At 48.7% G+C, this 21,411-nt stretch overlaps 2 protein-coding genes across 2 annotated transcripts; both read right to left on the bottom strand.

Moving 5' to 3' along the window:
* Positions 1-760: 760 nt before the first annotated feature.
* GJA8 (gap junction protein alpha 8) lies at positions 761-1,987 on the bottom strand. The gene has a single exon (XM_050960009.1). The coding sequence runs from the start codon at positions 1,985-1,987 to the stop codon at positions 761-763; it is 1,227 nt and encodes a 408-aa protein (XP_050815966.1).
* Positions 1,988-9,089: 7,102 nt separating this feature from the next.
* On the bottom strand, positions 9,090-12,203 carry LOC127043232 (uncharacterized). Its single transcript, XM_050937074.1, is given in 4 exon segments — positions 9,090-9,116; positions 9,340-10,224; positions 10,321-11,472; positions 11,475-12,203. Coding segments are annotated over 4 exon segments (2,793 nt in total).
* Between the last annotated feature and the right edge of the window lie 9,208 nt (positions 12,204-21,411).

Below are 21,411 nucleotides of genomic sequence, written 5' to 3'. Positions count from 1 at the left end.
TCTTTTCCTCAGTTTGTCAAACGCCTTTGGCTGAAATGACCCTGTTGGGAATAAATAATCCATTTGTGGACATCTGCTAAATTCTAACAAGAAACTAGCTTTAATCTTTTCTGTTATTAAGGTCACTTGTAGAGCAGAAATGTTTCTAACAAAGGGCATGCTGGGAAGGTATTTATAAAAAACTGAAATTTGCATTCACAAACAAAGCAAGGCCATTTTGGCAATAATATTTTGATCAAGTTTCATTAAACATAGGATCCTTTTTTGTGAATTAAATAATTGCAATCTATGCCAGCAATGAAGGGAGGATCAATGTCAGTATGTCACAGGCTAAAACAGAGTAAGAAATACCCAAAGATAGCTATTTTTCAACCCTTCAGCCAGATACTGTCTGAAAGAGCCATTCTCCCACATATCTAGTGAAATGTGGAACATAAAACTGTCAGCAAGTGCAATCACAGTGGATATATTTGTTTGTTTGGTTGGTTTTCTGTTTTAGTTTTTAAAATGCTTCAGTGCTGTGTATAGCATAGGTACTGGGAGTAGTGAGCTGGCATCTGGAAAAAAAGAAACTGTTCCTTTGAGTATGTTACATGATAGCTAGCACCAGCCATGGGACATACAGGACAGATAAGGTGCAATTACGATGATAGCACCTTTCCAGCTGAGAATCTCAATAGGAAATATTTAAATGAACCTTTGAGCACTTTGTTTAAAAACATCTGTGATTTGTGTGTGTGTGTAGTTGCTCCCCACACCCTTATACAGTCAAATCATCTGACCTGGCCCGGCTGCTGGCTTTGCTTAGCCTGCTGGGAGGTCTCGTATCAGCTGTCAGTTCAGTAGGCACTGAAGGCAGTTCCTCTCCTGGTGGCTCCTGCTCCAGTGCCACTTTCTCCGCCTCCAGCTCTTCTTCTGGTTCCTGCTGCTCCTCCTCTTCTTCTTGCTCCTGCTCCTCTTCCCCTGCTTCTAACTTCTCCTCTTTCTGCTCTTCTGCTTGAGCATAGGATGGCAACCTCTCATCAAAGGCCCTGGATAGGTCTTCCAGGGGCCCCATACCAAGCTTCTCATCCAAGTCTTTGAAAGAAGATGGAGGGGGACCGGCTTCTACCCCCACTTCCGTCAGAGGTAAATAGTGGGACACTGGCTTCTCCTCCTCCAGCAGCTTGTAGCCCTTGACCTTCTGAATGGAAGAGACTGCAATGGAGTGGAGGGGCTTCTCTGGGATCTCCCTCAGTTGTTCTTCTGTTGGCCTCCTGAAAACCAGGCGAATCCTTTTCAAGATCAAGTAACTGATCTCCACAAGGTTGAGGATGAGGGATACTGAGGCCACAGCCAGCATAAACATAATGAAGACTGTCTTCTCAGTGGGCCTGGATACAAAGCAGTCCACAAGGTTGGGGCAGGGCCACCGGCCACAGCGGTACAGGGGCAGAATTCGGAAGCCATACAAGAAGTACTGGCCCACTATGAACCCCACCTCAAAAATGGCTTTGAAAACGATGTGACAGATGTAGGTTCCCAGAAGTGTTCCCTCAAGTCGGAACTTCTTGCCTGCTTTGGGATTGATTTCATTGGTGTTCCTGGTGCTCTCTTGATCAGGAGCCAGGGGTAGCCTCTCTTCATCCATCTCAGTTTGCTGTTGCCTTTCAGCCTGCTCCCTCTCTCTCTTCTTCTCCACCATCTGCACATGATGCACAGCATACCCCACGTACACCAGTGAAGGGGTAGAGACAAAGATGATCTGCAGGACCCAGAGCCGGATGTGGGAGATGGGGAAGGCCTCATCATAGCAGACATTCTCACAACCAGGCTGCTGGGTGTTGCATACAAAGTCTGACTGTTCATCTCCCCAGACAAATTCGGCAGCTGTTCCCAGAATTAGGATTCGAAAAATGAAGAGCACCGTGAGCCAGACTCTTCCGATGACTGTGGAGTGCTCATTCACTTCTTCTAAAATGTTCCCCAAGAAACTCCAGTCACCCATCTCTTACTATCTAAGGGAAGAGAAGGAAAGAATGGCCATAAATTACACTAAATCATTTTTTTCTACTGATGCGTAACTTGCTTCTGCCTTTAAGTCTTATCTATTTCTCCAAAACAGCCTATGCCTTGAAAATCTTTTTGCCTTATGTTACAGTCCTTTATTAGAGAAGGGAAAACTAAGAAGCCAGGGAAATTTCCTTTGTAAACTCTCTCTGTTGTGGCTCTAAATATTCAATAACTTCTCAGCCAAGGAGTACACGTGACCGCTCTTCTATATAGTAATTTTCTGTGGGTTTTGCATGTTCAGTTGTAAGTGTGTGAATGTGATTTTGTTTTATATATTCTATAAATACAGGACAGTTGTGTAGTGCAAAGGTTTTATCACCATGGAGTTTGGGCTAACTGCATACTTGCAAGTGATAGAATCACAATTGAGTCAAGTGGGTAATCCCAAGAGATTATTCATGCCACCCTACACTGCCCTGAATTCTTTACAGGCCATACACATTACATCTAATCTATTTTAGGAATCTTTTAGATAGTTTACAAAAATGTTATTGGAACTATTTTGTGTGCCTCTCTGCCTGTAAAGTCAGATGCCTCCATTACTCTGAGTTCAGCTCATAAAAACAAAACCATAAAAGTCTATCAAAGTGACCTAAAATAATATTTTTATACAAAAATGTCATGACTAATCTCAAGATTTCCCAGGGCTAGAAGCCAGTGCTGTGGGAATCCCACCGAGAAGCTGGAAAACTCCCCTTTCTAAAGCTCCCATTTCTAGTCCTGCAGGGACAAACTTTAAAGTTGTGACATTTTTATACACAGAGAAGCTACCACCGGTCCAGAACTCAGTCTAGACCATTCAAGGCATTTGACTAGTACAATTCTGGGGAATGGAGGGGAAGAGGCCTCAGCTAGGGAGGAGCAGGGGAAACATTTCTGTGTCAGGCTGATTTAATAAATTAAGGCCATTTGAAGCTCCTGAGGGATTTGGAATGTTCCATTAAGTCCCAGGGAGATTGATTAGTGAAAGGTTGCAAGTGAGGCAGTGAAAGGTGCTGAATGCATATATTCAATCACATGGGTCTAGAAGATCATGGCCACATAAGTGGAATATATCTCCACCGCTGGGAGATCTCTCTGGGGTTTTCTGTCCTCCGGGAATGACACAAATCATTGGACAAGATAAAGATGTATCAAGACTAAAATGGAGTCATTATTCTGGCCCTTGTACCACATGAAAATTTAAATTCACATCTCTGTGTTAAAACCAGTGAGAATGTGATGTAATTCTCCCATTTATGCACACACCTCAGATGTGCAAGATAGGTAAACGACGATTTCAGGGCACATGTGATTTAAACAGCAAGACACATTGCTGCTTTATCAGCCACTAAAGTTGTGCAAAGAAGTGTATTAATTTGAGCACTTACTTGAGCAAATACAATATAAAGATTTCATTATTTACATACATTATCTAAACTAATTTAAAAGTTCCATTATTACGAATCCACATAGCATTTCCTTTAATCCTAAAATAATTCCTTTGATTAATAAACCAGACAATTAGCAGGCATGTGCAACTAAGTAAAAATCACTACTTTATCTACACAATATATTCTTCATTTTCCAGTCAGTGTAGTTAACACAGTCCCACTGATACTGTGCAGTCTTTGCAATGATCTAATACTGATATCCTCTGCTATCAATGAACTGCCTCCACCCCAGCTTGAAAAAGTGACATTGTTATGCATGGTAAAACTGTTTATCTTACAGACAACTCACTGTAACAGAGAAAGAAAAATGGCTTCTGACTACTTTCGTCTAAAATCCTACATGCAACTTGTCGCAGTTGGATAACCCCTTCTCAGGAACTTCTCTGAATTAGCATCACACATTTCAGAAATCTGCCTTTTTCCACTTTCTACTTAATGAGCCTTTGTAAATGAACTGGTTCTTAAACTGCTGTATGTGCTCTGCCTGGCACAGCCCTCCAATTATCTATTAAAATTAACTTGGACAAAGCACTAGAAAAGGTATTGCAAGGAACCATCCTGCATTGGCAAGAATTGGAAAATATGACCCTCGCTGATTTCTAAAATTCTACCAGAAACCAACCAGCAATACCAACCCCCCAAGGTCTGACATGAACAATAGGCTCCAGTACATTAAGTTTGGGTTGTTACTTTTAGCGTGGGAGTTTCAAAAGTGCCTAAGTGAATTATGAGGACAAGTCCCACTGAAACCCAATGGGATTTGAAAATCCCTCCCTTAAATTCCAAATGATATGGTTTGATCAAGCTAGAAACAAAAGAAAGCATATATAGATTAAGGCCATCCAACAAGCAACTTGCCACAGTAAAAGACTTCCCCAAAGGAACGTGTCCTCCTTCTCTCTTGGCACTCTGCAGTGAAGAGTGAACTTTTGTCTCTTTCCTTCCCTACTGTAAAAGTCCCAACCTTGTCGCACGACTGAGCAGATATGACTGAATCGGCTCTGATGGGTGGGTTTTAGTTGCCCTGCAATATTTAAGCTCCAAGCCAGACAGCTTTATGAAGGGAGTGACATTTGGTAGTGTGGAGAACAATAGAGGAGAAAGAGAGTCAGAGATGGAGAGAAGAGGAGAATGCGTTGAACATGAAAGGGTGGGGGAGGGTAAGGGAGGGCAACCGGCAGTGAAAACTCAACACGTGCACAAATAGAGTTTGCACAGCCCAGGAAAGTTTGTTCTACATTCAGATGTTCACTTGTGTAGTGGGGAAACTATCTGGCGGGGGCTGAAGCATCTCTGCTATTCTGCTTCTCTGTACCTGAAGAAAGAGTATTCATACCTCTCACGATGGCAGTTCTGACTAAATGAAAGGGGCCTCTGCCCATCACCCTGTGTCTAGTTCTGGCAGCTGGGCTCCAAAGGTGGTTTCTAGCGTATGTGTTTGTTGATGCTTCAGGCCAGATCTTTTGTAGATTGCAAACACATTTGGGGGGAGGGGGCAGCGGAGTGAAAATATCAATTGTTCCCCTCACTTTTCAGCACAGGCATTAGGTATCTAATACTGTGGAGGTTTCTTCAGGTCTTGGCTCACATAACACATGCAGGGCTGGATCCTCATCTGATATGAATCAGTACAGCTTCACTGAAATCAGTGGAGTGATGCCAGTTTATACCAGCTGGGGTTCTGGTCCTGAGGGTCTTCGTGTTTCTAGTCAGATATCATACAGTGCACTCGCATCCCATTCCACCCCTAAAATAACTAAATCAAACTGTTTAGTTAATGAATGCAGTCAGATTCCAACAGTCCAGCAAACAGAAGGTGCAGAACAATACAACCATCTTCAAAACTGCTGAGGCGTGCAGGAAAACCAGATCGAGGGAAAAGCTGCCTTTCTGTAACCTTACTCACAAGCAGAATTGATCCCCTGGGGAGCCTGACTAAAAAAGAAAGCATCCCTCCCCCGTTCCGCCACTTTGGCCTGTCAATATGGAATTTGTTTGAACATTTCCTTGGCACAGGGCACTGAAAGTGGCAGTATTTTTTAGAGCAGGGGATTGTGGGAAGTTGCATTAGTTATGCAGTGATCCAGACAGCATATGTCACATTTTGGGGGGTCAGTACAGACCAATGAGAGGTTGTGCCACTGCCTGTTCTGTAACTCTGGATACCTTAAATGCTCTGCTGCTGTGACTCACAGCCATCAGCCATCAGACAAGCATGAATGTCTGTGTGCTGTGCAGCCCAGATTCAGTGCTCTGACCCCAGCAGCCTGCCTGTGACACAACAGCCTCACTCTGGACTCCACCAGCCTTGGTTACTATGTGCAACACACTTCCAGTCCTGAACTTCCCCAAAACCATCTGCTCTGAAATGCCCAGCCCTCCCTCTGAGCACTCAGAAACAATAAGGTTCGTTGCTCCTTTAAAGAGGCAAAAGCACAGCTTATTAATGTAACTGGTGTTAACACTCACATCAATTCAAACACAGCACTGGGTTGATTTAGAGTAAGAGTAAAACGAATTTAACAACAGAAAAACATGGATTAAGTGATACCAAGTAAAGGGATAAAGTTAGAAATGTGTATAAGCAAAAAAAAGTAATATAAGCTTTCTAGTGACTAAGATTTAACTTAATAAGCTAAAGTCTTGGTTCAACATAGTTTTTTTCAACCAGTCTTTTTCTTTGCAGCCATAAAAGTGCAAGGTGCTAGGTTCCCTTGTCTTCCTAGGAGGAAGATCTTTGCCTAAGCAGGTATCTCACATCTATTCTGTTCCCATAGACTTCAGCCCACTGGGTGACGCACCTGTCTTTCTCAGCTTGCAAGAGCTCTGGCCCCTTTTGTCTGCCCAGTGATGGATGCCAGGATGGCTTCTTCTCTCTCCTTATATCTGCCCAAACTCACTGTTTTATCCCCAGACTATAGGTACCGGCTCCATGAGTGCTCAGGGAAAAAAATAGGGCGTGCTCAACATCCATGAGCCATAGTGGTTCCTGGGCCCCCTTCCCCAGAGTTTCATACCTGAGATCTACTCACAATGCATGCCCAAGCCCCAGACGAAGCTTAAGTGTGGAATGTAATAAATTCTGTGCTGCTCCCAGTTTCTGCCCTTGGGGCAGGGAGTTTCTTTATTAACAGAAGGTGATTAAGATAACGAAAGGCTTGTCATTAAATTAAATTAAAGATCATCAGATGATCCTGAAAGCATTGCCAGGCACTCCAATTAAAAGATAAGAAACAAAGGGTAGGAATAAGGAATAAGGAAAAGCGTAGGTCTATTTTCAGAATGGAGAGAGGTAAATAGTGGTGTCCCCCAAGGGTCTATGTTGGGACCAGTCCTGTTCAACACATTCATAAATGATCTGGAAAAAGGGATAAACAGTGAGGTGGGAAAATTTGCAGATGATACAGAACTACTCAAGATAGTTAGTCCAAAGCTGACTGCAAAGAGTTACAAAGTGATCTCACAAAACAGGGTGACTTGGCAACAAAATAGCAGATGAAATTCAACTTTAAATTCAAAGTAGTGCACATGGCAAAATATAATCCCAACTATACATACAAAATGATGGTGTCTAAATTAGCTGTTACCTGTCAAGAAAGCTCTTGGAGTCATTTGCAGTACTCTGGAAGCACTATGCTCATTCTCCAGCTTCAGAAGACTTAAAAATTATCTCCAGTCGTCAATGGGACAGATGCAACTAAATAATGTAGCTGTCCTTAACGTGCATCAAGACCAGGCCTGGTGTTACGTGCCTGGATGCTCTGCAAGGACGAGGCCCACACACACAGGTGAATTAATTGGCTTTAATGAAGGTTAAGTGACACACCCGCAACAGGAACTCCACGTGTTGCTGCCACTGGCTTGGGGAGTTCAACGTCCGAACAGCTCGGTCAGGTTTGAAGTTCAATGCGCAAGCTCTGGCCCTCAGCAATTATAGCATCATGCTAATAGCATGCAAACTAGCCTTTACATATGCAAGAAGGGACTTTCCATCAGCAATGGCCACCTCCCCTGGCCTCGGGCCAGGGACTTTCTGCAAACAATCTGCAGTTCCCCAAAACACCGAGGCTTCCCACACAGGGCAGTTTTATCCGGTTAAAAGCAGCAGCTGCTAGCAACTTCTGTCCGCTAATAACCTCTCCTTGAGAAAGCGCAAGCCCTAGCTTAAACCGTAACAATATCTTCCGGGGTCCCCTACATTCCTCCCCTCGCTTTCTCAAGTGCCCGTAGGCGTTCCGGGGGGTGAGTGGTGTCCGCAGGGACAGGGGGGGCTGCGGGACGGTAATCCCAACTCTCAGAGGCACTCGGAGGTGCCAGGGACCAGGTGGAGTCGGCATGAATTAAACCACAGCACCGACTGCCACTCAAGCGGCTGCACATACAGCACAAGCTGCACAAACCGCATCCTGCATATAGACTTAAAATCCTGATAAGACCAATGCACAAGCCCTGAACAAGATGTGCTGCCCAACCACGAAGGGATGTGAGCCAGGACCGCAGCCAAGAATCCCCGTCTTGCTGGCCAATGCCTTCTGCTAAATGACGCAATTCCCGCAACTCCATCGCTATATCAGCTCCAGCATCTGTAACATTAAAGCAACACATACCAGCAAAATCCTTGCATGAATGCCCATGTCACAATAACAAATAATCAATAGCTAAACGATTTTGCAACATACCCTGACGTACTTCACCTAATTCTTATGCAAGTAAAGCCACAGCCATGGAAGTCAAATTAAGAGACTTAGCTACAGTGCAGGCAAGGTGGGCAACTGCATGATAGTTATGCGCTACCATGCCTGGAATACCCACTAAAGAAAACAGTAAAGCTGCCACTCTCCCCTCCGAATAGCGGGTTACTTCGGCTTTACAACTAGAATCTAAAGAAATAGTGCTCCGTCGGCGGCGAGCATAATTTGCCTGGGGATGTTGAACCATCAGGGGGGTTACTCGGCCAATGGTGCATGGGCCCCCCTCACTATTGGCAGGAATATACGTATATGCAACCCGCCCACACAACAAAAACCATCCGGCAGGTAATTTGCAATGCCTCGTAGCAAAAGAAACCTCAATCTTATTCTGACATCTTAACTCCACATTTGTAAGATCTACTTTAGCGCGTGTAGCATTCCGAAAATACACACAGGTATCCGCTGGAGTAACATTAGCCAGGCGAAAAGGATACATGCTAGCATCACGTACGGCCTTTGCCGTGCATAACATATACAACTCCTTATATGTCATGGGCCTTGGGAAACTTGTATATTGCTTGGTTCGTAGTGCATTTGGGGTAGCACTAACACCAATAAAACAAGTTTCCATCACTGCCCCCACAGCATGCACCTTGGGGAGACAAAAAGATGTTGCATTAATGGCTGTCTGCGCTAATATCACCCACGCATTGGCAGGGGGGCTTGCCGCTGGGACCGCCATGCTTCTCACAATGAGTGCCATGAAAGTTGTGAGAGCAACGCCATGCAAGGGCCATCGTCCCCTTCCGGTAGTACGACGGCCCAGCCCTCTCCCGTTGACAGGACTGCAGCTGCTCGCGGCTCTTGCTACGGCAAGGTCCACCATACACTTTCCAGGATGTGCCATTCTGAATCACTGGAATCGCAGCTCACAAGGTCTCTGGGGGGTAAGGGAATAAGGTTACAGAGGGCCTCCCCTCACTCCCATTGCAGCGTCCCTGCGCCCTCGTTAGTACACGAAAGCAACGCAAGAGAGCGCTCTGCGCTCAACCAGTACGGGGGTAGAATCTAAGACCCTCACGTACTGGCGAAACACAAAACAGACAGGGGGGCTCACATCCCAGCTGTGCCTGGGTGGCCCAAGGGGCTATCGTTTGTTGCACTTGCAAGATGGTGGAACAGATGGCGTAAAGGGTCACCACCCCTTGCGCTGCATCGAGAACCCCAGGGGTGTGTTTCAGGTCTACCCGCAGCTGGACCGGAACGTGGGGCGGTGTGGTGAGGTGTTGTAAGGTTGTCTGGCCTCCCCCCAAGTGCCGGTTATTGAAGAGCCAAACGGCCTGTTCCAGCACCCCCGCCCAGCCTCGCAGGGTGTGGGTGGGTGTGAGACGGCGGATCTGGTCTTTCAGCAATCCATTAAGACGCTCTATAAGGCCACTTGCTGTTGGCGTATAGGGGAGGTGAAAGTGCCAGTCTATTGCCACATCGGCAGCCCAGGTCCTGACTGCTTGGGCTGTAAAATGGGTCCCCTGGTCACTCTGCACGGTCCGGGTGGTCCCATACCGAAAGCACAGCTGCTGCAAGGCTGTCAGCGTGGTCGTTGCTGCTGCGGTGGCACTTGGATGCACAAACAGCACCCCAGTATATGTATCTACTGCTGTAAAGACGTACTGCCAGCGCCGCTCGGGCAGCAGGGGGCCTATGTAGTCCACCTGCCAATCCTGACAGGGGCCCATAGCACGATGGATACGACCAGCCGGCTCTGGCAAGGCAATAGGCGCTAGCCGGGAACAAATTGTGCAGCCCGCCCGAGCCGTAAGGCAGGCCAATAGGGGTAGGGCCGTGCCTTGCCGTAGGGCCACATACTGTGTAGCCCGAGCTCTCCGGTGGCCCCCCTCCTCGTGGTACCGCTCGGCCAGTTGGACGACTTCCCCTCGGGCCAAGTCGTCCGTGGCTGCATTCCACCGAGCCTCATCGGTTTGGGCTTTGGTGTGGGCGTCGACATGCCGCACGGCCAGGGGGGCCTGTCGGGCGTAGTCGAGAAGTTGCTGCCACAGGCCAGCCCCCCACAGGGGTCAGCCCGCCAATTCCCACCCTTTGGCCTCCCAAGCGGTCACCCAGGCTCGAAGGCCTTTGTACACAACCCAACTGTCTGTGTAAAGGTATGCCCGGGGCGGGGACTCTGCAATTGCAAGCGTAGCTGCCCGGAGCGCCGCCCACTGGCTGGAGCCAGCAGTGCCCCAGGGCATCGCCACCACATCTGCATAGGGGGCGTATGCTACCGCCCTCCATTGCCGAGTACCATGAGCGGTGTATGCCGCTGATCCATCCGTGAACCAGGCATATTCTCGGTCTTCTACAGGCAATTGATCCACGGGGGGTGCCTCTCCCACCGGGGAGGTGGGCACAAGCTCGTCCACCGGTGGCAGCTCGTCCGTAAGAGAGGGCACATGCTCAAAGGTAACCGCCCCCAGTAACACAGCATGGGGGGTGGAAATGGAGGGCCGGCCGAGCAACATGCGCTGCTGCAAATAGTGCTTCCACTTAAAGTGGGTAGCATTCTGAGCGACCCCGGTCTGAGTCTGGGCAGGGTCCTCCCTCACCCAACGCCCTAGGGGAATGGGCGTGTGGACCACCACGGGCGTAGGGCCCGTAATGCGCTCGATGTCCTGCAACGCCCATACCACCGCCAGGATTTGTTTCTCTAAGGGCGTATAGCCGGGCTCCGCCCCCTTCAGCGCCCGGGACCAGAAGCCAATGGGTTCTTTCTGTTGGCTCCTGACTGCCTGCCAGAGTCCCCAGGAGGCTACGTCTGCCACTGTAGTAACCTCCAACTCAAAGGGGACCCTCGGCTGTGGGGCGTGAAGCCGGGCATGCGTAAGCAGGGCGTCTTTGCATAGCTCAAAGGCGGTCTGATGACTGCGTGTCCACTGCCAGGGCACGGCCTTGCGCTCTAGTGCATGTAGAGGCCGTATCAAAAAGGCCAAGTGGGGAATGAAGGCACGCCAAAATCCCAGTAAGCCAAGAAACGCCTGTAGCTCCTTTTTGGTCTGCAGCGTGGGATAGCTCTGTATTGTTTGTCATACCTTCTGGGGGATCTGGCGCTCTGGCCTCGCCCACAGGATGCCCAAGAAGACCACAGTCTGGGCCGGGCCTTGTATCTTTTTTGGGTTCACTGCCCAGCCCCTCGACTCCAGGCCCTCCACGGCAGCATGCAGGGCATCAGCCACTGCCTCGCGGGAGGGGCCAGAGATCATGACATCATCGATATAGTGATAGTGGCGGGTCTGGGGCAGCCCTGAACTTGGGCCAAATCGGCACTGACTAACTGGTGGCATATGGTTGGGGAATGCTTCCAACCCTGCGGCAGCACACAAAAGGTGTACTGCCGCACTTGCCAGGAGAATGCAAACTGCTCCTGGCAGCTCGGGGCGATGGCTATGGAAAAGAAGGCATTAGCCAAATCCAATACAGCATGCCATGGCTGGGCCGTGGCCACGACATGCTCGACCAAAGTAACCATGTCGGGCACTACAGCAGTCAGCGGGGGGGTCACCTTGTTCAATTCCCGGTAGTCTACTGTCATGCGCCACATCCCGTCGGGCTTCCGCACCGGCCAGATGGGGCTGTTATACGGACTTAAGGTGGGCCGGATTATCTGGGCTTCCAACAATGCGTCAATCGTTTGGGTTATTTCCTCTTCTCCCCCCGGCAGGCGATACTGCTTTTTGGAGACTATGGCTGTTGGGAGGGGCAGCACTACTGGCTCCCAACGCGGGGCGCCCCGCAAGATCGTCAGTGTCCGCGCCTCCCACACCCGCGCCGCACTTACATACCAGGGGTGACCGAATGCAAACAGGCCATACTGTGTATCCACTGAGCGACCCCATAGGACGTCGATGCCCAGGATATATTCCCTGATGGCCGCTGCTAGGACCATGGCTTGGAACGGGGGGGCCTTCCCCAGGGTCAAGGTGACCGCGACCTCATATGCCGGGGTCTCGGCACCTCCCAGACCCCTCACCATCGCGGCCTTGCCCTGGGTCTGTGCGGAATGCAAGATCGTGACTTCGGCACCAGTATCCAAAAGGGCCAACACGTGTTGCACTCCTCCCCTCGGCCAGCGGATCCCTAAGGGTACATAGGGGCGTTGGTCCCCCGCCTCCCTCCCGTAGGTGGCTGCTGCCACACACGGGGCGGAGGACCCACCACGCCCTCAGTAGGAGCGGGGCAGCTGCCAGTCCGCAGGTAGGGCTGAGGGCTCTGCGGGCTTGCTCTGCTCCACACTCTTCTCTCCTTCAGGACCCATGCTTCGCTTGGTGGCGGGCAACTGCATCCAGCGTTTATACAAGTCAACTGTCGGCTGCCCGTCGATGTCTTCTCGGGGAACTCCCACCTGTAAAAGATCTGACCACAAGACTCTTCGCGGCACTCGTATTTCTCCCTTCTTCAGCCCCTTCCCAGCCTGTCCTTTGCTCTGCTGGCCCTTTGTGGCTCGGACGGCCTTAGGCCGAGCCCCGGCCAAGGCGGTCCCCAATTGCATGAGAGTAGCTGCTAAGTCTCCAACCCGCCCATCTGCCACCATGACTACCGCAAGGAGCGAGGGCTTCAGCTCGTCTGGAGCTGTACAAATAAAGGCGACCTTTGTCAACTTTGACACTAGCATGTCGTTGGGCCCCTCGGTGCCCCCTGTCGATACAGCCCAAGCCATCCCTAGCTGCCACAGCACCTGGATCCCCTCTGAGATCGTCTTCCAGGGGCTTACCAGGGTCTCCAACTCACCCACTGAGGGATAGGCCGCCCCTATGGCCTCAGCCAGCCACCTATATAGGGATGGGAACTCCGTTTGCCCCTCTGCAAGGGGACCGAGGGTGGACATCTCCGCCCGTACCTGTGCATCTTGTGCCATGATCCCCAGCTGCCGCAGTTCATAATACAAGAGCAGCACCGTGTTTCCAGCGTTGTCCCAGACTCGCACCAGCCAGCTCAAGACACCTTCCCCGGGCTCCTGGCGAAATGACTTCATGATCTCCTGCAACTCACTCGTCTTGTAGGTTCACATGACCTCCGGCTGCATCTGATTACCTATGGCTTTCAGCTCCCGGACAGGACGGGCGTGAGCCACGGGAGGTTCCCGCTCACCCTCCTCCTCTTCCGAGGAGGAGGATGAGCCCTCCACTGTCCCGTCCCAGACTTCAGGGTCCCAGAAGGGAGCGGCTGTCACAGCACGGACCTGGGCCGTGGTCACCGGCCGAAGCCTCTGCTTAAGCCGCCGCCGGTTGGCCACCCGGGCCACTAACACCTCACATCGTCTCGTCAGCTCCTGGGCACGCTCCGCCTGGGAGGTGACGACAGCCTGTGCCACGGCGCGAGCCTCTGCCTGAGCCATGCACTCCTGCGTTTTCCCCTCCAGGGCCCGCTGCAAGCGGAGCACCTCCTCATCCTGGGCTTGGAGGGCAGTTTATTAGGAGCCATCCTAGCTCCCCTATACCTCGCCGCTCCATCCTGGGGCGCCGGTCCACCCGCAGTCGCTGCAGTGTCTCTGCCAGCTATGCGGGCGTGACACCAGCCGCCTGCTGAAACTCTGGCCATTCGGCAGGGGCAGTCCACCCTGCCATGATTCGCGCAACCGGCCCCCAGCGCTCCGTCTGGGGCCACCCGGGTATGCGCTGTAGGGACAGCGACGGCCTCCCTACATCCCCTACCTTCGGCCAAAATGGCATCTTCCCTCAGAGCACCCTGCTCGCTGCGCCAAACGTTACGTGCCTGGATGCTCTGCAAGGACGAGGCCCACACACACAGGTGAATTAATTGGCTTTAACGAAGGTTAAGTGACACACCCGCAATGGGAACTCCACGCGTTGCTGCCACTGGCTTGGGGAGTCCAACGTCCGAACAGCTCAGTCAGGTGCGAAGTTCAATGCGCAAGCTCTAGCCCTCAGCAATTATAGCATCATGCTAATAGCATGCAAACTAGCCTTTACATATGCAAGAAGGGACTTTCCATCAGCAATGGCCGCCTCTCCTGGCCTCGGGCCAGGGACTTTCTGCAGACGGTCTGCAGTTCCCCAAAACACCGAGGCTTCCCACACAGGGCAGTTTTATCTGGTTAAAAGCAGCAGCTGCTAGCAACTTCTGTCCGCTAATAACCTCTCCTTGAGAAAGCGCAAGCCCTAGCTTAAACCGTAACAATATCTTCCGGGATCCCCTACACCTGAGAACTAGATGTAAATAAGATTGCTGACAGTTTCATCCAGAAAGACGTAATGTCTTTAAACTGGGATGTTAGTGAAGACAGCCTGTAGGTGAGTGCAATGATTTTAATATACCATAATTTATAACAACTTTATTATTAAAATAGTAAAGATACCAGTGATAGACACATATTCAATAACTAGAATAGGAAAATATATGAATATGATGAAAATAGTCTCCCCCAAAACTGACAGAGCCCCCCAACACACACATACCTCTTCAAAAGCACCTACCAGCAAAAACAAAAGTCAGCGCCTATGCTGCAGACTCAAGATGACCTTGTGCTGTTCTTCCCTTCCTGTGGTCCTCCCATCCTCCTGCTGATTTGTACGTAAATAGAGCCCCCATTGTTTTTGGTGACACATTGCTCAATTTAACTGGAGACAGGTAGATACCTGCCTTCCCTCCTGTCTGGGAGAAAACCTGTTTCTCCCTTTATTTGGTTACAGACTTTAAACCAGGGGTGGGCAAACTTTTAGGTTAGAGGGCCACATCTGGGAATAGAAATTGTATGGTGGGCCATGAACATTCACAAAATTGGTGTTGGGTAACGGCTCTGGTTAGGGATGAGGAGTCCAGAGTGGGGCCAGAAATGAGGAGTTCAGGGTGTGGGAGGGGGCTCCGGGATGGGGGAGGTGAGGGCTCCAGCTGGGGGTGCAGGCTCTGGGGTGGGGCCGAGTATGAGGAGTTTGGAGTGTAGGAGGGTGCTCTAGGCTGGGACTGAGGGGTTCAGAGAGTGGGAGGGGGCAAGGGCTGGGGTAGGGGGTTGGGGTGCAGGAAGGGGTGCAGGCTCCGACTGGGGGTGCAGGCTCTGGGATGGGGGATGAGAGGTTTCAGGTACAGGAGGGTGGTCCGGGCTGGGACTGAGGGGTTCAGAGGGCAGGAGAGGGATCAGGGCTGGGGCAGGGGGTTGGGGCACTGGGGGAGGTTCAAGGGTGCAGACTCTGGGCAGCGCTTACCTCAAGTGGCTCCTGGAAGCAGCAGCATGTCCCTTCTCTGGGTCCTACACAGAGGCATGACCAGGTGGCTCTGCATGCTGCCCAGTCTTCAGGCACCGCTCCTGTGGCTCCCATTAATGGGAGATGTGAGGGTAATGCTTGGGGTGGGGGCAGCATGCATAGTGGAGCCCCCTGGCTGCCCCTACACATAGGAGCCAAAAGGGAGACATGTTGCCGCTTCTGGGAGCCTCATGGAGCAGCCCCTGACCCTGCTCCTGTCAAGGTATGATTCTCCACTCTGAACCTTAGTGTCCAAAAGATGAGGTACCTGCATGAACCCCTCTAAGCTTAATTACTAGCTTAGAAATGATAGAGCTGCCACCACCCAAAAATATAGTGTTTTGGGACACTTTCTGGCCCCCAAACCCTTCCCTGGGGACCCCAAGACCCAAAACCCCTTGGGTCTCACAACAAAGGGAAATAAACCATTCCCCTCTCCTTTCTTCCTCCCAGATTCTCCCCTCCCTGGGTAATACTGGGAGATCCCTGTGATTCAACTCCTTGAATCTTAAAACAGAGAGGAAATTCACCTTCCCCCCCTTCTCTCCCCCTCCCAGACTCTCCCTGAGAGAGAGACAGTGATCCTAATACAGAGAGAAATCAGGCTTTTCCTCCCCCCTTCTCTCCTTTCTCTCACCAATTCCCTGGTGAGTGCAGACCCTCTCCCCTTGGGTCTTATACAAGAAATAAAAAAAAAAAATCAATCAGGTTCTTAAAAAGAAAAGCTTTTAATAAAAGAAAAAAAGTAAAAATTGTCTCTGTAAAATCAAGATGGAAAATGTTATAGGGTCTTTCAGCTTATAGACACTAGAGAGAATCCTCCCCCTCCCCCCGCACAAATACAAGTTGCAGCAAACAGAGATACAATCCTTCCAGCAAAATACACATTTGCAAATAAAGAAAACAATCAAAAGACTAAACCACCTTTCTAACTGGTACTTACTAAATTGAACAGAAGAGGCTGTTTCAGAAAATTGGAGAGTCTGTATACATGTCTGGTCCCACTCAGAACCCAGAGAGAACAAAGAAAAAACCCAAAAAGCACAGACAAAGGCTTCCCTCCACCGAGATTTGAAAGTATCTTGTCTCCTGATTGGTCCTCTGGTCAGGTGTTCCTGGTTTACTGAGCTAGTTAACCCTTAACAGGTAAAAGAAACATTAACCCTTAACCACCTGTTTATGACAGCTCCCCAGCTGGAGCACCAGAGGGGGGCCAAGCCGCTGCTTCTGGGAGCCACGTAGAGTGGCCCCTGACCCTGCTCCCCGGCTGGAGTGCCGGAGCGGCGCAAACCCCAGACCCTGCTCCCCAGCAGGAGCTTGAGGGCCAGATTAAAATGGCTGGTGTGCCAGATCTGGCCCGTGGGCCATAGTTTGCCCACCCCTGCTTTAAAGCATATCACCACCGAATAGCCATAATTCCTCAAATAGTGTTAATACATTGTAAAGGGGTTCCTGGGTGCAACCTGAACTGTGGGATCACTAAGCCCTCTGTCCCACCAACCTAGGGCAACCCTCACACTGTAATGCTGTTGGCAAGCTACAAACCTCTAACAAGTACTGTACTTACAGATATCCACAGGCAGGGACACATCCAACTGAGTTACATGAATGCTTCTCCCAGCCACTCATGAATCAACAGTAGAGAGGCTCCAGCCAATTCGCACCAGGTCCTCAGTCTTGCACCCCAGAACTGTACCTTCTTGCCCTGGTCAGAAGCAGGATCAGCGTAAGTTCATTACCCAGTTTGCCCCTCCCTCGATGTGGAGAGGACACACACCAGCCTTCGTAAACTGAGCTGAGATTTCCCAAGCACTTCAGCCAAAACACACTGTTTTAGGTAAAATATAAAACAGATATATTAACTACAGAAAGATAGATTTTAAGTCATTATAAGTAGTAAGCATAGCGATCAAAATTGGTTACCCTAAGAAATAAAATAAATTTGCAGTCTAAGTTCTATACACTAAACAGGATTTGAATCAAGCAGTGTCTTACTCTGATAGATGGTACAAACATGTTGCAGATGGTACAAACAGGTCACAGAATATCAGTACACAGGCTGGAACTTTCCTCTAGCCGGGGACCACCCTCCGCAGTTCAAAATCTTTGTACTTTAGATGCATTTTCAGGTATTGAGTTGCGGGGGGAGTGAGGCCAAGTCACAACGTCACTTTCCCTCTTTTATAGTTTCTTCCAGCTTGCTCGAAAGATCTACGTTTGTGACATGGCCAGGGGGTCCACCCCAATCGGTCAAGCATTCTCCATTGCCTACGTGGTCTCTGAGATGTCTTCTGGGATGGTCGCTGGGAGTGTGGATTTCCTTTAATGGGCCATCAGGACATCTGGCTATTCCATTGTTGTACCTGAAAGGTTGGTTGTGAGTGTTCTCAACCTTAACATATTTCAGTAACACACATATAGCAAAACTTCATAACTTGACATACAATCCAACAGGATATTAACATTCAACAGACCAAGACTTTCAAAATGATACCTCACATGGCATACTTTGTATAAAACATATCATAATTATATGACAGTGCTGACTATGGGGGCTCCAGGGTGTTGCTCTGAGGTACAGAGTGCCACATATGTTTTCCAATTATATTAATTACCAATGTGTCATTATCTTTCATAAAATAACTTATTTGATACACTTTTATACACAGTAGTATTGTATAGGCTGGTCAGGCAAGCAAATACACGTTCCTTTGTCTAAGGCAGACCATGCTTACGCACTGCTTGCCAAACACATTTTAAGAACATAATTTTATGCATATCCATAACTCTTTGTGAATACCCCATACATACATCATGTGAGAATATTAATGGTCAGTGAGTTATTAGTTTTCCAGTGATATATTACATGCCACCTTTTGGGCATGTATCAGGACAACAGTGTATAAGGTGCAGTGAGTATGTCAGGCTTGACAAGAGTAGTGAACCACAAATGGGCCCCTGTGTCACACCACACTAGCACAGATCTCCTTGGTGATGATTCAGTAGCTAGCACTCTTCCCTTTGCATTGAGTCCATTTTGAACTGACACCACACAATGGCATTGGGGGCCTTGTTCTGCTAGAGGTGCTGTAACTTATATGAGATATACGACCAAGGCCCTGACTCTTAGCATCCCAAATACAATAAAAACATCAAGCCGCAATCTTGCATATATAGAGATTGTGTGAAAGCCCAGGATCCGTGCCTTGTCTTAGAAACTGTATCCCTAGATGGTTTCATGAGTTCAGTGAAAAGGTTCCACAATTAAAACCACAAATGAAGGGAAAGGTTACCAGGAGACACTTCCTGATGGCAGGAGCTGCAAAGGAGAAGGCTCTTGCTCCAAGCAGTAATTTCTCTACACCCACTCCCCTCAATCCCTCCCCCTTCATCCTCCATTGGTCAACTAGTCACATGCAGTGTAACTAATTTAGTCTTTTTCCAACCTCCCATCCTGTAAATTCAAATACTCCCTCTAATTTCAATTCCTGGGGAAAATACTTGCCAAGAGTGGGGAGGACAGGGAGGAGGCTACTGCTAGATGAGCCAAAGGAATGAGGAAGAGGAAGAGGACTAATATAGGGTCTGGCCTGGGAAGGTTCTAAAAACAAGGAAAGTAGTTTTAAGCTGGACACATTATGCCTCATAAAGTAGTAAGAAGGGCAAATCTACATTTTATTTATTTTACTTTGCTGTTTACTTCTAAACCATACTGCAATTGAAACAGGGGCAATAGCTAACCTTAACATGTTTACACTTTGGGCTGGAGGTGTGATTCCAGCCCCAGTAGACATACCCACCTTAGTCTCATTGACTAGTGCACTAAAAATTGAATGAAGCTGCAGCAGCACAAGCGGTGGAAGGGGCTAGCCACCTCTAGAATGTACCTTTGGCCTCTAATGGGCATACAGTTGGGGCACCTAGCTCATCCCATCCCTGTAGCTACACTCTGGTTTTAGCACACTAGCTTGAGGAGCACTCGTGCAAGTACATTTGCTCACGCTGGGAATCACAGCCCCAGTGTGAAGTATAAACACACCTTTAGTCTCCTCCAGGCAGCAGTGAGAGGAGAGTAGCAAAGTGCTTCCTGCCAGGATCCAAAATTCCAGAAGAAAGACTGCAAACTGCCAAACATGACTGAGAGGCCCAAACCAATATTCCAGATCAAAACACTATGGGTAGGTCGGATCTGGGTCCACACATCTTAGCTGGACTCCAGCTCTATAACAGGATGAACCAAAACCCCAGGATTAATCACTCCCAGATTTTGAGGAAGCCCAGATCCAGCAAGTGACTTTGTGACTGAGCTCACTTTGACACCCTCACACTGTTTTGCATGCACCCTTCCAAATGCCCAGGAACCAAATACTCTCTGATTAGTATGAAGAAATATCCACTTTGCAAAATATGGCCAATACTCAAGCTATTCAGAAAATATAATATTCAAATAATCCGTCCTCAACATACATTACCAACCTGTCACATGGCAAAGGGGAGTCCTTTTTAGGTGACCAGATGTCTTGATTTTCATAGATTCATAGATAGATTCATAGACTCTAAGACTGGAAGGGACCTCGAGAGGTCATTGAGTCCAGTCCCCTGCCCTCATGGCAGGACCAAATACTGTCTAGACCATCCCTGATAGACATTTATCTAACCTACTCTTAAATGTCTCCAGAGGTGGAGATTCCACAACCTCCCTAGGCAATTTATTCCAGTGTTTAACCACCCTGACAGTTAGGAACTTTTTCCGAATGTCCAATCTAAATCTCCCTTGCTGCAGTTTAAGCCCATTGCTTCTTGTTCTATCATTAGAGGCTTAGGTGAACAAGTTTTCTCCCTCCTCCTGATGACACCCTTTTAGATACCTGAAAACTGCTATCATGTCCCCTCTCAGTCTTCTCTTTTCCAAACTAAACAAACCCAATTCTTTCAGCCTTCCTTCATAGGTCATGTTCTCAAGACCTTTAATCATTCTTGTTGCTCTTCTCTGGACCCTCTCCAATTTCTCCACATCTTTCTTGAAATGTGGTGTCCAGAACTGGACACAAGACTCCAGTTGAGGCCTAACCAGGGCAGAGTAGAGCGGAAGAATGACTTCTCGTGTCTTGCTCACAACACACCTGTTAATGCATCCCAGAATCACGTTTGCTTTTTTTGCAACAGTATCACACTGTTGACTCATATTTAGCTTGTGGTCCACTATGACCCCTAAATCTCTTTCTGCCATACTCCTTCCTAGACACTCTCTTCCCATTCTGTATGTGTGAAACTGATTGTTCCTTCTTAAGTGGAGCACTTTGCATTTGTCTTTATTGAACTTCATCTGGTTTACCTCAGACCATTTCTCCAATTTGTCCAGATCATTTTGAATTTTGACCCTGTCCTCCAAAGCAGTTGCAATCCCTCCCAGTTTGATATCGTCTGCAAACTTAATAAGCGTACTTTCTATGCCAATATCTAAGTCGTTGATGAAGATATGGAACAGAGCCGGTCCCAAAACAGATCCCTGCAGAACCCCACTTGTTATACCTTTCCAGCAGGATTGGGAGCCATTAATAACTACTCTCTGAGTACGGTTATCCAGCCAGTTATGCACCCACCTTATAGTAGCCCCACCTAAATTGTATTTGCCTAGTTTATCGATAAGGATATCATGCGAGACTGTACCAAATGCCTTACTAAAGTCTAGGTATACCACATCCACCTCTTCTCCCTTATCCACAAGACTCGTTATCCTATCAAAGAAAGCTAGCAGATTGGTTTAACACGATTTGTTCTTTACAAATCCATGCTGGCTATTCCCTATCACCTTACCACCTTCCAAGTGTTTGCAGATGATTTCTTTAACTACTTGCTCCATTATCTTCCCTGGCACAGAAGTTAAACTAACTGGTCTGTAGTTTCCTGGGTTGTTTTTATTTCCCTTTTTATAGATGGGCACTATATTTGCCCTTTTCCAGTCTTCTGGAATCTCTCCTG

The sequence above is a fragment of the Gopherus flavomarginatus genome, chromosome 1, assembly GCF_025201925.1.
Source record: "Gopherus flavomarginatus isolate rGopFla2 chromosome 1, rGopFla2.mat.asm, whole genome shotgun sequence".
In the NCBI taxonomy this organism is placed as follows: domain Eukaryota; kingdom Metazoa; phylum Chordata; order Testudines; family Testudinidae; genus Gopherus; species Gopherus flavomarginatus.
This window is presented reverse-complemented; position numbering and strand designations above follow the sequence as displayed.

Coding starts and splice junctions, on each gene's coding strand:
- GJA8 (XM_050960009.1), bottom strand. CDS start 1,987: ATGGGTGACTGGAGTTTCTTGGGGAACATTTTAGAAGAAGTGAATGAG.